The sequence below is a fragment of the Pipra filicauda genome, unplaced genomic scaffold (genome assembly GCF_003945595.2).
Source record: "Pipra filicauda isolate LSUMZ 115617 unplaced genomic scaffold, ASM394559v2 scaffold104_size2351352_pilon, whole genome shotgun sequence".
NCBI classification, from domain to species: domain Eukaryota; kingdom Metazoa; phylum Chordata; class Aves; order Passeriformes; family Pipridae; genus Pipra; species Pipra filicauda.
The window spans coordinates 1,791,663-1,808,748 of record NW_024103485.1 but is presented as its reverse complement, the minus strand read 5'-3'; the positions used below and the strand labels follow the sequence as shown (position 1 = coordinate 1,808,748).

The 17,086-nt window shown below is 40.3% G+C and overlaps 1 protein-coding gene across 1 annotated transcript in view; it reads right to left on the bottom strand.

Annotated features, from left to right (window-relative positions):
- The window catches only part of PIK3C2G (phosphatidylinositol-4-phosphate 3-kinase catalytic subunit type 2 gamma), a 205,679-nt gene that overhangs the window by 23,876 nt on the left and 164,717 nt on the right, over nt 1-17,086 (bottom strand). The window contains exons 29-30 of the mRNA XM_039379280.1: nt 14,517-14,625; nt 6,195-6,270 (exon numbers count right to left, since the gene is read on the bottom strand). Coding sequence (XP_039235214.1) covers nt 6,195-6,270; nt 14,517-14,625 — 185 coding nt within the window. The remainder of the gene's footprint in view (nt 1-6,194; nt 6,271-14,516; nt 14,626-17,086) is intronic.

Below are 17,086 nucleotides of genomic sequence, written 5' to 3'. Positions count from 1 at the left end.
TATGACACAACAGTGATGTCTCATGAGCTGGGCTCTGCTCTCCTGCCTCCCCATTAAAGAAGTAGTTGAGTTTGAGACCTCAGTCAGAGAAGTCCTGCTCCCCTGCAAGCACCTTGGGATCTGTCACTGACACACAACCCTTAAACCCACCACAGGGTGAGATAATGACACGAGACAAGATAATACAGTAGCAATTAATTCTTTAAATGGAAACATACCTTCTAAGAAGCAGAAGGAATGAGAAAGGATGATGAAAATGAAAGAACAACCATCATGCACAAGGGTTGTGAGCTGTCAGCAGGAGGCTTTTTGGAGAGCATCAGGACTGTTGACCCTCAGCAGCAGGCAGGGTTCTCACATCTCCCTTCCAGCCTCAGCAGACACCTGTGCGCTCTCTGTTGCACTCTTGCTCTCTCTGTCCCACACGTGCACCAGAGCTCTCACAGCCAGCACTGTGAGAGCAAGAAATCAAACTCCCCCTCCTCAGCCTCTCCTCTCAGAGGGGAACTTATAATGAATAAGCCACACTGGCTGTATTTTTCTGAAGAAACCAAATGTGTAACCTCTGGAGTGAACAGAGGCTAAAATAACCACTAAGCAGACAGAATGACAGTGGTGTCATGTACTACTGACAGCCAGAGCACCAGTGCAATTTATCTCAAGGAAAGGAACTCAAATGAATTAAAAATAACACATAAATGCCATAACATAATTTTTCCAGGCAGCCTGGATATCAGCACTTCTGAGTTTCTGATGTTTGGAATGGAATTTGAGAATATGAATCCATCTCCAATTTCTTCCCTTTAGAGATTATAAAAATACATTTTTAATCACATCCTAATTAAAGAAGGGCCTGAAATACTCTTGAAGAATTGAAATCTTACAAAGAAATCACTAAGCTGGGACTTAGAAGACTGAGTTGCAGCTCTTCGTTTGTTATTCTCCCTTATGAACATTGGCGAATCACTTGGCAAGACTGTACCTTATTTCATTTTCTTGTGGCATGCAAATAAGAACAGGGAGGGATAGGGAATGAAAACTCCATGAACCAGACAATGCTGAGTTTTTTCCAGGGTAAGAAGAAGCCCATAAAAATCAGTTCCTCCCCTCTTCTTGCAAAGTCACTTTACCAATTTATTTATTTTTTTTTTAAAGCTGTGAGTCCTTTTGCCTTTAAGCTGCAACAGGAAATGTAAGAATCCTAGACCACTACACAGAGCATAACACAAGGGGAGTTGTGTTTTAGTGTAAGGGCACAATTCACTTGTGGGGCTCTGTTAATTTGTGAGTTGCAGTGACTCACCCTGAGCAGTTAAGCATTTCAGAGGCTAAATTACATCATCAGAATCCATCTGATCCCTGTGCCTTCCCCCTCCTACCAGCACCTTTTTTATGCATTACTTAAGTCTTCCACTGTGGTGCTTATATCCAGTTAAGGAATTCCTCTGTGGGAATTGGCCATTATTCTATTTATTTATTTATTTTAAAATAACAAATGTAAATAAGTTTCTAACCAAGCTGAAATTCATGAGAAACATGGGAGGGGAAAATGCATTTCTAGCTGAATATGTAAAATGAAGTCTGAAACAGACTCTATGGGATGATAACTACTAAAATATTTACTCTTACTATGTGATAAATAAAGTACAAATGAAAAAGAAAATAAAAGGAAGAGAAAGAAAAAAAAAGAGAGCATGGGAAATCTGATAAAAATGGAAGAAACATCTTTCACTTGTAATAAAAACGAGTTACTCTTAGCTGGTATATTTTAGTTTTTCCCACACTCAGTGCTAAGTCATGGCCTCTCTGAAGTCCAGATGATTTTAGCTTCAAATGATAATAGAATACACATACAATAATTACTTCTGATCTATCCAGTTTGGGCAGATGGACTTGAACTCAGGCTCTGCATTTTTAGGAAGTGTCACGCTCTACTTGCACTCCATTATAGACAAAGACCAAATGCTGCTCTGTTGTAGATACAGGACAAAGCTGCACTGACTACAGCTGAAGCAAGATTCCCCTCCCAGGGATTGATTTCCCTCACTGGTGTCAATGCAAAAGCTGACAAACACCCAATGAGAACCCAAAAACCCTCAAACACTCTGCCAGTTTATAATCTCTTATCAAGTAACATAAACACGAGAAAACTGTGGGTCCTTTCATCTTTTCAAATGACAAAATGAAGGCAATTTGCTTTCGGATTTCTACTGAAGGTAAAATGATCTTCACAATGGTCAAGGATGCAGTTAGTTGTTTTCTTTATCTAGATGGCCTTTTCTTGCATGCTGGAGACCTACCAGCTCCACATTCTATCATTTGTCCAATGTTTCCATTAGCAACATTTTAAATCAAGCTCTGCATTACATTTTGCACGATGCATGAGGAATGGAAACGGCGAGGAAGATGCTACCAACAAAATCAATAGGGAAACTATAATTTAATAATACATTGCATTTCACACGTGAACTGCAAAGCAATGTGGAAAAACTAATTAGCTAAGTGTCAACACACTGCCATTGGGGAGCTCAGTATTATTCTGTATTCTTCACCCTCAGATTTTTCTTAGGCCTTTCTTCTTGGTGACAGCCTGTTTTGACATCTGGCATCAAAGAGTACTGGAACCTGTTTGGTTTTCCAGGGCTGGGGTTGAACGCCCCAAGCCAACCATCTGCCTGCTTTAGCTGGGTTTACGAGCCTCCAATGTATCTGACTTCATATAGTCAGCTGTAAATCCACTGACTATCTCAGTGGTTCTGTTCTCCAAGCCAACCAGAGGTACTTACGGCCAGCAAAAGAGTCCAGATGTGACTAAATCAGGAGCACAACTTGTGGCAAAAGATTTGCATCAAGAATGAGCAACTTCAGAAGATCAAAACACTACATAACATGAGCAAAACAGGCTGTTCTCCTCAGGGACTACTCATGAGGACTGTGATTCTGCATGGAGAGGAATATCATATTACAGCTCTCTTGGAAAGCTTGGATCTTCCTTTAGAAGGACACGGAGCCAGTCCCTCTTCTGTACTACAAGGACAGAAGCCACAGAAATCTATAAAAAGCCATGGAGCACTAATTACATGTCAGAACTGGTCCTGGGCTGTACAGTGTTATAACCCACAGCAAAACCAATACAGTCTGAATTATTAATATTTTCAGGAGATATAAACTCAAGAGAAAAATAAACAAGATTGATATAAAAATGTTTTTGATACATTTTCTTTCTCCTTTTTTTAAAAGGGCTTTTATGAAAGGCTGTCTGTGAAATCATTCCTGATATCTGCTCTGTCTGCTCTCACTGCCTTGTAGTGAGCTTGGTATAATGAAATGTTGACAATATTCAGTATAATTCAGAATTCACCGCACTGGGAGCACTGATTCAGTATTCATGTCAAAATAAATTTAGCATTGATTTCTAATCTCTTCATCACCAGGAGCAAAGTACAAATTCATAAATTTTAATTTTTATTTTACTTTAGTAAGTGTAATTACCTACAACATTTATAAATTAAAGCAGTGTAAGAGAAAGATGCTGGTTTGATCAAAATTCATAACCTGATCCTATTGGGCATTAATTTTATTTTATATTGATCCTAACTAAGAGACAGATTATTTGCTTGCATAAAGGCTAAGAGAGAAATCACCACATCCATGCAAAGCTACAGCCCATATTAAACCTGAGTTATTTTTCAAAACAGACTAATATTAAGACCCTCGTAACCTTGGAAAGCAATGATATCTGTGGGGAAAGAACATATTTTTTTTCATGGTAATTACCTCTCTCTGGCAGGCTCTGTGAACTTAATTCCTCCCCAGACTGACTCTGGCATTACTACAGAGTTTACTTTTAAATCAAGACTTTCTGGGCACCCTTAGCAAGCAAGAGCCTCCAGGGCCACTGTGCTCTTCCCAGCAACTCCTTGTTTGCTACCTGGTAGCTTGGCATGATCAGCCACCTCCTGCCTTAGCTGGACTTGTGTCTTCTCTGGACAACAACTGCGTGCAAATGCCCTGCAGCAAAGATTTCAGTGAGCTCACTAGGGTATGGCAGCAGCCTAAGTCTGACAATCAGAAGAAGAACAGACAAACATATATGAAAATAATTTTTCAAGTGGGTGACTAGCACAAGTATGGCAGGTGTTCCTCCGATAGCTGAGGTAGCTCATTTACAGCTAAGCTCATCTTCTTCCACAATTCACTACAACTGACTGTCAGCCCTTCCTTGCTGACCACAAGTGGTGCAGTATCCAGAGCAACTCAGCCCATGCTTCTTGTTCTCTGTTTTTACAAGGTCTAAGCTAATTGGGTCCTAATTTGGGCCTTGTGTGCTACTGGTATTCTATCTATTCTATTTATTCTAATAAATGATAGTGATCAATTTTCTGGGCTAAAAGGAGTTGGGGTTTTTGTAGTTTGGGTTTTGACTGTTATTTTCTCCCGTATTAAACAAAGGTTTTGCCCTGAGTCTAGAACTGAAGTGTCCAAACTTTAAAGGGCAGAGTTCTTCAAAAGGAAAAAAAAAAATCCCCCTGTAACCACACTGCTCGAGGCCAGAGATACATTTATCTTCCTTGACCAGGATGTGACCCTCGCCTCCACTAACTGTATAGTGAACGAGCAGATTGGGTTACCTGTCACATAGCTTTCTTCAAACACCCACTAAACACATTTTTGCCTCTGTTTCTTCATTCTCTTCCTTGATTTTGCTGTCACTGGCAACAAAAATGAATGGCTTATCCTTCAGACTCTATCAGCTCAGGACACCACAGGAGGAATTATGAGGTTGCAAGTTATTTCTCAGCTTTATCACAGACTCAGTTCATGCTTTTGCATAAGACTTTTACATCCAGATGTTCTGTAATAATTAGGCACCTAAATATTGGTGAAATGTCAAAATTCTTCCAAAGACCAGGGACTTAAACTCCCTTGTGCCTCAGCTCACTCTCACATCTGTATATCTTTGGTTAAAGATGGCTACAGAGAGATGTAGCCCACCATGGACACAGACTACGTGTTCCATTTGAACTCTGGTTTGGATTTTATGTGATGAGATTTAGCCTTTTATGTCCTTAACACCTAGGACATCTTTGCATTATCTCCTTGATCCTTTGTAAAAGTTAGAGCAACCATTAGTAATTTTCAATAGTCATAATGGGTTTAATATGATAATGGCATGCCATAATCAAATAAACTCTACACATGGGGAATCTTCCAAAGGCTGAGAAGAAAAAATGGGATTTATTTTGTTCTGATGGATTAAAAAAAATGGTCTCAGCAAAAGAGATAATGAAACCTTGGTCTGCAGAGGGATTAAATTAACTTAATGGACATGCAAACTAACTATGCAGAGATACTCGCGCTCCTTTCTGAAATGTGGAAAACTGGTGATCTTGGAAACTATCCTATCACTTGGAGCACATAGCAACCAGCTGAATTGTTGTGGTGCAGAGTGCAGCTGCAGACTTCTTTACGAGATTTTATTTTGCCTAAAACTGACTATGGAAGATTATTTTCAGTGCAGAACTAAGGCAATGGAAGACAATAAACATTCACAGTTTACTTTTTTATAGTTTATGCTTTGGCTCTTAATGCTGTAATGTCAGAAATTAGATTAAATTAGGTGCTGGACAGAAGAGGAAAATGGGTTAAGTGTTTACATAGGCTAAGGGAATAGTGTAGCATCTCATTCAGCAAGAAGTGAATTACTACTGTCATTAATAATGTATGCCTAAGCATTAGCATAATGTTCTCTTATTTACCTGCTCCACTCATGGTGAAAATTGCCTTAGAAGTCACCCCTGATTTTCTTCGCTTGTGCAGGCACACATTGTGCTTTGTCATGACTCACATCCTTTCCTCCAAAGTCTTCTACGAATATTTTGTTTTGTAGAACAAGAAACCTGCCACAGTTTGTGTAAATAAACTTTTGCTTTGCATACAGGCATGTTTATTCAAAAAGAAATGAAGCAAGGCTGAGGGGAATACGCAAAAGAGAAAGAAAGCTACAGGTGACATTAGTAACACTTTTTCAGAGACCTTGAGAAATTAGGAATTATTTGATGGTATCTTTACGTCCTAAAAAAAAATAAATAAAGGTGCCTAAACACTTTAGACTCACCTTTGCTTTACTATATTTAATATTATTAAAGAAGTCCTTCTTAGAAAAAAAAAAAAAAGATGGGTAATCCACATACCTAAGGTCACAGATGATGAATCTTCTGCCAAGGTATTTTTGGACCAATTCAGGAAGAAGCTGAGTACAAGCTCATTCTGAAAGAGAATAAAAATACCTTAGGTAATACCATATGTTGTGCTCTGTGCCTTAAACTATTCCCCTCAAAGAAGATTGCTGTTAATTTTTTTTATGTATATATTAGATTTAGCAAAAAAAGGGAGCCTTTCCCTTATGATTATGGGCAATCATAATGACTTCTACTCAGGCACTGGGAAGACAATGGTGCCTGTTACCACTGTCCCAGGGATGCTGCACTGGTGCCTACCTGGCCCCTCTCTGTCAATACACTTCCAGACAGCAGTGTGCTGTGTGGGCCACGGATCTGCACTCTTGCTTGATCTCCAGTAGCTCAAGATTTGTATCAGTAGCTGCAACTACTTTTCCAGAGCAGCCCATCTGTGACACAAACACAGGAGCCCATCTTTGCTGTGTCCTGTGCAGTCAGCACGAAACTCGCCCTTGGCATGGGACTGACCCCGAGCATCGTGTGGGCCTCCCTGAGGCTTGGATATTGTATAAATAAATCTCCCTCACATGTCAGCTTAATGGACACTTACACTGAAAAGCTCCATACAGAGTTAAATCCTACCAGAAACCCACAGGGAGTGAAAGGGATGATCATATTTCACCATCCTGTTTAAAAGAGTAATCCACCTTATGCACTGCACTGTAACTTTTATTTTTATGTATTGACCTGTGCTGCTCTAGTGAACATAGATAACAGGTAGTTACATTCAGCTGTAGGGAATTAAAACAATAAACCAAATCCCCAGATTTGAGTATTGGGCAAGGCAATAAAAATGTGAATTCTGAAATGGACTCTTATGACTCTGAATCAAAGGTGGACAGTAATTGCATTTTATTAGCTTTTCCATAAAGCCGTCTATCAGAATGGTCATTCTTTAGGATGGTTAGAATTGCTACATTCATGCTGATGTTACTTGGACTGACAACGTAATGAATGGGTAGAACAAGAGACTTTTCAGATTCTAGCATTAAAATGTCACCACTGTTTTTTTCAAGCCTGTGGAAAATAACGTGTCTCTTATTGGGAAGATGTACTTCATGTAGCATTTGCGTTGTTTCACTTTGACAAGATGTGGTGTAATTTGTGCAAGGAGAAAAAGAAAAGGAAGAGGGTACTGACAAATGCAGCTAGGGAGGAGTTAACGTGGTTACAGCAGACAGAGGAACAAGATGTGTATGTTCATTGTAGAGATAAGATTTAGCAACTGGGATTTACTTTAACAGTTACCTTTTATTTTTCATTCTACTGGTTGGAGTTTTTCCTCCCACTCTGATATTTTCTTTAAAAGAAAAATCAGGGGGAAAAAACAGGAGAAACCAACAGAATTGTTTTCCTTGAACTGAATGACAAATCCTTAAGCTATTAGCAGTGGACTGCCAATACACCTGCCTGTCTGAGCATGACTGATTATTCTCTCATCTGATAAAAACAGCTTACAGGGGAAAGCCCATACACCTGCTTCAGCTTCCAGAAGCTTTAAACAGGCAAGTTATTCCCTGTGGGACCTTCATTCCCTCTTCCAGCACAAATCCCATGTGCAGGAAATCTCCAGGGTTGAGAGTATATTTTTAGCAGACCAGCCTTTATTTGACAGCATGAAAATAAGCAGAGAAACTCTAACCCTTCAAGCTCAAAAATCTTGAGAGAAGTGGGCAGGAGCTGGAAAGAAAGATACACAAACTGACTTGAAAGAGAAATAAAAAATTCCACGCTGAGCAGCATGGTGTTCTTTCTGCTTCCTCTCCACCTACACTTTCTGCAATAAATGGAAATACGTGAACCCAGAGGTTTGTAAATAGGAGAGGCAAGGATTGTTTCAGGTGATAGTTCCAAAATTTCATTCTGAAGGAGACAACACTGAAAAAAATGACGTTTGGTTTAAGTACAGAAGTGGAATTCAGGCAGATCTCACAACAGGAACAGGACAGGATCTCACAACAGGCAGGAACAGGACAGGCATGTACAGTGCTGGTGCCACAGCACTGGCTGCAAAGCTTTCCCTGCCTGCCTGTCCATCGCACTCAACAGGTACCGAAGCTCAGGAAGAAACAGCAAGGCTAATGCTGGCAAAAAGAATGCAGAAACCTAATGGAACAGGTCATGTGGCAGGGGCAGATGAAGCAGGCTGTCCAGGGCTAAGTGCTTCAAAAGCAGTGGGGGGGATGTCTCCTGTGTGTTTGGGGAGATAAGCATTTTGCACGCTGTTATTCATAAGACAGCAATTTCCCCCTGAACTGTGCTAATCTGCCTGCTGCAGAACTCCACCATTTTGACTTCCACCAACAAAGCGTGTCAGTACCTTAAGTTCAGCCTGTGTCAGCAGAGCTCCAAAGCACACACTGAACTTTCAGGTGATTCCCAAATCGGTGGGACCTCGATCAGCTGGACCCCACTTAATGGGACAGTACAAGCTCAGAATTAAGCATGCATCTAATTACACTGCTGAATAGAAACAGGTATATTAGAGCTTTGAACATGTGTATGACCACAGGCACACTGTATAAAGTGGATAGAGCCCACTTCTAAACAAGCAATTGTTTTTTAGGAAAATGTGACCCTTGGTGGGAATCTTAAGAGACCCTGTGATGGTCTTGGCAAATACGCAGGCATTGAGGATGACCACTTACCCTTTTCTCTGCTGAAATTTTTACCTTTAAATCAGCAAATGGAAATTCTCTACATATGGATTCTTGGAATGCCTCCTATAGTTTGTCTAACCATTCTTACCAAAGAAGACAACAGGCTTTAATAGGTAATGTTGATATTTTGCAGGTCACTCGATAGTATTAGCCTAAAGGGGAGGAGCCAGTTGGTTAGAACTCACACATCCCCTTTTTTTCAGCCATTAAACTCAAAAGGTACAAATTCCACCTTTACTTACACTAGGATAAACAATTTCAGTGGCACTGGGGGGACTGGCACAGCCCTGCACCAGTTTAGCAGGGTAGAATTTGTCTACTGCTCTCCATCAGAGACTAACTAGAAAAGTACTCTGCTGGTAGTGAAACACAGCCAGATTTCAAACCAGATTTAATTCTGACAGAAAGAAAAGCAGCCTCCCCTCTGCTTTCAGCTTTCTTTTCAGCCATCTTAGAGTAGATTTGGGGTCAGAGAACACCCATGCGCCTGTTATACTTTAACAGGATGGAGAATCAGCAGGAAAGAAAGAAACCAGAAAAAGCTGACCTTGGTGCAGCTGTTAAAACTTCAGGAAAGGACAGCGGAAAAGAGAGGACTTTGAACCCTCCCCATTTTGGATCTGCTGGATGCCTTGCCACGGGAGTACAGGGGTGGTGGGAGTTCAAGGGACCCACACACCTCGGGGGGGAGCTTTGTACCACCACGTTCTGTGCCCCCACACGGGCACTGTGGGAGCTGTTGTCTCGTCTCTGCAAACCCCGAGCAGCGCCAGCGAATAAAACGCAAATGAAATATGGGAAGCTCTTATCAAACGTGATTACTTTTACAGTGTAAAACATTACTCACTCTAGAACAATGCTGCGGTCCTCATTTTTACTGTACGCTTGAAAATGAGGGAACATAATTTACAATCATTTCCATTTACACCCTCTTTAAAGACCTTTTATACAGCCTATAAGTCACCATAAAGCTGTTTATAGAACCTATCCATAGCTGAAACATTGCCACTGTTTGCTTACCTGCTTGCATTAGATTTATCTTTGCCCCCAAAGTCCTTACTTAATTTGGATACTCAGAGAAACCTTTATAGACTCAAACCCCAAAAGACCTATTTTATTTTTTTTTACTGATTAGCCTACTGTGCACCTGCACTTACTATTATGTTTGTCAAATGCCCTCAGCACGATCAACAAACCCCCTCAAATCTCCAAGCCCGCTGAAGTTGCACAGAAAACAAATCTATGTGAAAGATGTGGGACAAATAACATCAGTTTATTTAAGACTACGTAGTTTTGCAAGATCAGTGTGTACATCTAGTGTCTGAGCTGTGTTATCAATAACTATATAAAAGCCAGTTATTATATTATAGTTATTATATCAATAACCATATAATATCCACAAATTAAATACCACATCTTTTAAATGATGAGAGATGGGAAGATTATCCATGCAATGTTACCAGCTGGCTGAGGGCACCAAATGCACATAGTTGCAATATAAGACATTGCTTTAGGGTCAGTTTTAGATTTTTCACTTGCAATGCCCAAGCCACGTGCAAGTTGTTTTTCCAAGTTAAGCATGAAGACATTCGGTTTTGTCAATGCTGCTGTTTGACACCAGGGCCAAAAGTAGACTAAATTAATGGAGCCTTACCTTGCTTTTGTGTCCCCAGGCAATGTATAACCCTTCTACAATACAGCCACGCAATGACAAGCCACTAGGGCAGCCCTAATTCATATTAGGAGATTTGGGTTGCAATCTCCACTCAGCCCATCGCTCAGTTGGAGCTGAGCAAAACAGAAAAAGGTAACAGTAGTCAGCAGCAGCTGCCTTTTGTCACAGATTTGATTTACACTTTGAGAACGCATATTTTTGTCATCTTCTGTGTTACCAAGCTTCAATTCATTGGGTTTTGGTGCTTCACCTCTTATTGGTGACATCGCTTGGTTGTTTTGCCATTTCATGAAGAAAAACTCCAGAAGTCTAAAGATTGTTGAGGATGTTGCCTTGCAGATCTAGAAAACCCAGGTACTTCAGTGTATGCAGGCAGTGAGTCAGTCAGCAATGGTGCAACTGGCCCAAACCTAAATATTCTTACACTGTGATCATAAATATTGCCACTGGTTTGGGAGGAGTAGAACAAAATTAAAAAAAGGTGCTGAAACCTATTTTTGATCCTGTCCTAATTGACTCAGTGCAAAATGAAGGTGCATCAGCTTCTGCATTTTAGTGATTGATGTAATGAATACAGCTTGTTGTTCATGTATACAGTCTGCTGGTGGAGTTATTTATAACAGTGTTAACCTGAATTTAAGAAAATCATTCCTATTCCAGGCAATTCTTCAATAAATATCGAAGAGGAAGTCAATGAGTGAGGCTTATGCTCAAAGTTAAATAACAGACTTAAAAAACATGCTGTGACTAGGGACGGGTATGAGCATATTTAAGCATTTAAACTGGTCCAAGAAAAAGTATCTCCATCAAATGATGTGTCTGCATTTGTTGGATCTGATACTAAAGTTCAGTGATGGAGAAAGGAAAAGTTTCTATATTAAAGAAGGGTGTAAAGAAACATTTCATTCCATTTGAGCTCAGTGCAAATGAGAAGGCAGCTGTTTTCCATCTCTACTCCTTCATTCCAACCATTTAGCAGAAAAGGTCAGTGACATTCTGACATACTCTTAATTATAATACAATTAGCATAATCAGAACTTAGTCTGGACTAAAAAGCATGCACTTAAGGCATGACTGAGGAAGGAATTTGGACATAATCTGATTCTTTCTTCATTTCTAGGATTTATAATTACTTAATTGGTAGAACCAAGTCCTGTGTGGACTGGACTAAATTTTTCAGAGCTGAAAATGGTGTCTAGTCAATCAGGGTAATGTGTTTACAGTGATAACAAGGGTATTTTATAATGAAATAAAAGCTCTTCTCTCCATCTCAGACAATACTCCAGCCTTCTGCACAGCTACAGTACAGCTATGACACAGTACAGGTACATTTCAGCATGAAGAAAACACTGGGGCAAGAAAGTAAAAGGGACTCTGCCCTGTGGGCATCTGTTCTTACAATATTTCTTCACAAATTTATGAATTAATTATTTATTCCTACATAGTTTTACTATTTCATAGGAATGACACTTTGGTAACGCTTGAGAACAGACAACTCACTAAATGGTTTCAGCCAGGCTCCTTGGCAATTTGAGAAAAAGGGCAAATTTGACTGCAAAGTAGTCATAGGCATGAAAAGAGACAAAACAATTGTATTTATTTTTATCAAGAAAACCTCCTAGCTTGGCTTTCCGCTCAGGCTAAAGCCAAGAAGACACCATGACACTTTTAAAAGAGTCATACCAAAGTGAAAAGTAAAAAAAGAATACAAAGGAAATTACCCACCGGCTGATCTCCTTGTTCTAAGTGGGTCAGAACACGTCAGTATTTTCTAAATTTCTCACATCTCCCAGCAGGAGAAGCATATTGAAGTAAAAATAATGATTCAATGTTTATGGAGTATCAATAACTTTAAAGGTTACCATCTAGAATTGCAGGTTGGCTGCACGGGGGTAAGCAAGATGATTTCCCACATGCAGCAGCACTTTACAGAGGGAAACAACCTGCTCATTGTTCCATTTGTTGTCGTGCCCTCCAAGTCCAGCACACCAGGAGCAGCGCAGCCCTCTTAGGCACAGAATTGCTTTCTTCTCCTCATGGTTCAGTGCTACAGGCTGTACCAGCCTGGAAATAGCCCCCCTGGGCTTGTTCAGGGCCACAACAGCACGTGTCCCCAGGCAGATCTGCTCACAGTTACCTCCGACTGCCCCAGCTGTGGCTGTGTCCCAGTGTCCCAGCAGCAATGTGCTGGGAGGACATCCCCAGCTCCATGGGTGCATGCTGCAGGCCCATAAAGGGAGCACAAAGGGCATTAGGAAACCCATTGCAAGGCAACCTGCTCTGGCTGATCACTAACCCATGCACAGACCATGGAGTGGGAGGGAGAACAAAGCTTCTGTGTGTGACCGGGAAACATTTTCACTGCTATCCCAGGGCCTTAAGCAGTATAATTTTTCAGCTGAAGCTTAGGCTTCTACACAGCAGTGCTTGGCCAAAATTGAAAATCTGTGTACCTTCCAGCAGCCCAGAGCACAGCAGAAGATACCCAGCTTTTCATTTCTAGGTCACTGGCTTATATCAGCTTTCCCTCAGCTGTGACCAAAAGGCACTAACGTAAAATAAACCCACGACCCGAATGTGAGCGTCAGAAATGAATCACAGAATAGTTAGGGTCGGAAGGGACCTCTGGAGATTATCTAGGCCAGGCCTACTGCCAAGGCAGGGGCACCTGGAGCAGGTGACACAGGAATGGGGTCAGGTAGGTTTGTAATGTTTCCAGAGAGGGAGACTCCATGACCTCCCTGGGCAGCCTGTGCCAGTGCTCTGCCACCCTCAGTGCGAAGACATTCTTGCTCATGTTGAGGTGGGACTTCTCGTGTTTTAATTGCACAACAATCAACCCATACTCATGCAGATTATTTGGCAGGTTCAGCCAAGGGAGTCAAGCACCCAAGTCAGTTGTTTGTACCAAATTAGGTGTAAATCTGTGAGACAGATAGTTTTTATCCTCTTTGGAAGTCTTCTCAATTTCAACAGAGGGCTCAGAATTTATATTCATATTAATAAGAGAAATCTTGTTCGGTTTGCATATGGACAATTTCCTCTTTAATCTCCATTACACAGTCACAGCTGGGAAAATTTTATAGTTTGATAGTAAACGTTTTTCTCCTCCTCCAAGATGCTTGAAATTTTGGAGAACAAACATCCTGTCATACCCTATTTTGGTAACCTAAACTGTCTCTGCTATTAAACCAAAGCAGCCCCTGTTTGAGCTGCAGGCCTGAGGCCATGACATGGCTCACCTGGCAGAGGCCCCTTAGCTACTCTCAGCCATGGCTTTTATGATGCTGAAGTGCATAAGGCTTTGTCCTGGCCCAGACAATGAAAAGGCAATGTTTGTTACCATTTAAACTTTCCCCTTTTAAACAGAGGAACCTCAAATCTCAGAAGGTAATAATGAATAAAAAATGAGAAAACCCCAATTTTAATGGACACAGTGTATCATTCTGATAATATTGAAACAGTCTGTATTTGGTCTTATGTTTGCAAAACAATTTCTTCTACATGTTAACCACATTTTGAAATGGGTATTTCTGGGCTGAAAGAATGGAACTTTTCATTTAACAGCTGTCAAAATCAGACTTTTCAATATTTCAAAGCTTACTCCTTTTTTTAGACATTACATTCCTCAGAACCTACTCCTTTCTGTCAAAAATTCAGTGAATCACTACTTTTCGATGGCAGCAAAGGAAGAAAAGTTTTTCTGAAAAATGCCCTGCCAGGTCTAATAAACTATTTCTCCGTCATGCTTGTCTTTGTCTTGAGTTTTGATGAATGCTGTAATGGCTCCATCCCAAAACAGCTGCATTAGAAGATGTGTCACTTATGTAATTTTTTTTTGCCCCAAATGGGGCAATGGAAGGCTTCCTGGATCATTTGGTACAACGCCACTAGAAGTCATATGCAAATTAAAAAAAAAAAACAACTAGAAATGCTCACATTAGCCAGTTTCCTGGAGCCACTTAATAGCTGCTTCAGATAGACATTCAAATCCTTCACTCTTTTATGTTCGAGATCTGTAAAAGGTAAATGCCACGAGTGGGGAAACCTGCAAAAGAAAAATATTCGTAAGCATAACTCTTGTACTGTATTTGCTGGAAACGTTTCCAATTCTACTTAAGAGAAGAAAGTCAAGACTTTCTAAGTGGTTTGGCAGGTAGAGGAAGGGATGGGTACAGAGTCCAGAGGATTTTTTACCCTCTCACTCTGGTTCTTCTAATAATTTGCTGATATTTTGTTTCATACTGTAGCACTTTTTCTGTCTAAATCATTAATTTAAGAGTAGGTAAATAAATAAAACCTAAAAGGCAGTTATGTGCATTTTGTGATAGTTAAATAATTAGCCCTTTATGAAAAAGGAAAGCACTGCCCTCCCCATTTTTTCACTGTGCCCAGCATAAGAGATCTCTGACCTCAGCCCAGGGCTCATGCTATACACAGCCTTACAACAGAATACCGAGTACCAAAGCCCCACAGAAACAATGTGACATTTGATGAATATATCATTGCTTGCATTTTTACCTCAGCTATTTAGAGTGTAGATAGGTTTTTCAGAGCAGGTCCCTGATCCCATATGTAATTTCAGACACTAGCCTAATAAAAGCAATATATGAAAACAAACGATTGTCCATAGCAAAAAAAATCAATCCCAACAAAAGCAATAGCAATAATAATAGTAAAAGTAATGGTCTTGCTGAATTTTTATTAAGATGAATTTAATTTCAGTTTAGTAAATAAATCACATATGCATAGAATGGCCTTATGTCAATTTTCCAATGCTTTGGTGGTTGAAAATGTCAAAACCTCACACTTTTTTACTTGAATCATCTTTGCATTTTAGAGACAATGCACATTAAATCAGTCAAAAGGTTAGATTTTTAACAATGCACATAATCAATTTATATTAACCTTGCCCTGACGAAGGGTATTTATCTCTCAGGTCGAAGGAGCATTAGAAAAGCTATCTGTGCTAAATTGCATGTAATGGTTTTTGTGATATGGATTGCTAATAGTCAGATTCATAATAAACATTATGCTTTATGTCCTCTAATGTATGGGATAGAGGAAGGCAGAAGTTTTGATCTGGTTATATTTCATGTTCCACCACCCCCACTTGTAAATAGTCAACTGTGTCTTGTTTACAAACCTCTTTTTGTTTTTGCTACAACCTTGTTTATCCACTAGACCTCAAGAGGTATCTGAAGGCTTCAGACAAATGACTAAGGAGCTGTCTAGCATGTGATACATTGGAAAGGGACACTTGGCCAGCCTTTAGAAAGGCAGCTGGGCAATACTGTGAGGAAAAACTCAGTGCTGGTATAACTTAGTTTGCAATTACACCAGCAAGGGACCAGGATGACAGCAACATACTGTATGTTTGTATGAACTTTTCATTATTTCTGCCCATGCCACTGAAGGGCTGGGGCTCAGTGAGGGGCTGCACAGATGAGCAGCAAGAGGCGACTCTTGCCTCATGAAATCACAGTGGCAGGACACATAAAGAAGTGGGGGAAGTGAGACATATGACCCAGGATCATGACACAGACGAGCTGCACAGATAAAAATAGAGCCCAGGTCATCTGGTACACATAGATAGCCTGTGAATATTCTGGGTTCCCCTCTGGGGTACAAAAGGACTTCTTTCAAGGGATTATAGGGAGGAGCTGTTTGGAAGCAGCTTAAAATGAATTAGACTGTGTAAGACACAGAGAAGGCTCTGGCTGTAAAATGCAGGCCCTCAGAAGATGCATCCTAAGCACAGTGGCCAAACAGAGGACAGAGAAACTGCTGATTGATAGCACCAATAACTGCTGGAGTGAAGGACAATATGAACCTTGTGGTGGCACCGAACCCTTCTTTAGGAGGCCTTTGAGCTTTTGCTGAATTGTGTTTGTGGCTGAAACCAGCTTTGCCCTTGTGAGTGCTCTTGTGTTAGAAGAGGTGAACTTCCCAACCTGACATTCAGCTTTGCATCTACCTTAAGTGGATCAGAAAAACATAAATTTGCACAGTGTGCAGATGTCCTCCACGGAGGATTCCACAGCCTCCTTGTCAGCTTGAACGTTGTTCTGTGTACAAATTATGTCACTTGAATGCTTTCCTGGGTGAAAAGATTTTTGGCCTTTTGCAAAACAATAACTAAATTCAATTAGTAATCTCTCTGAAACCAAATAAAAAGGAAAATGCTAGAATGCAAGGGCTTGCTTGGGGCAGCTGTGCTTTGGCTTGTAAATATGGGCTGAATGTTCACATGTCAATAGCAAAAGTTCAGATTCTAAGAACTCTGAGCTTTTGCCATTAGTTTCTTGTAATATGGTCAGTATTTGGCACTTGTATGAAGCACTCTCATATTGCATTGTTTTCTCCTAATGAGACATAAATATATACAATTTCACGGAATCAATACAAAGCAGAAACCAAGTCCTTTCTGTAAGCAGTTCCAATTATTCTAGTAATAATAAACATTTTACTTTTTAAATCATACATTTTTAAACTGATTTTGTGGTTAT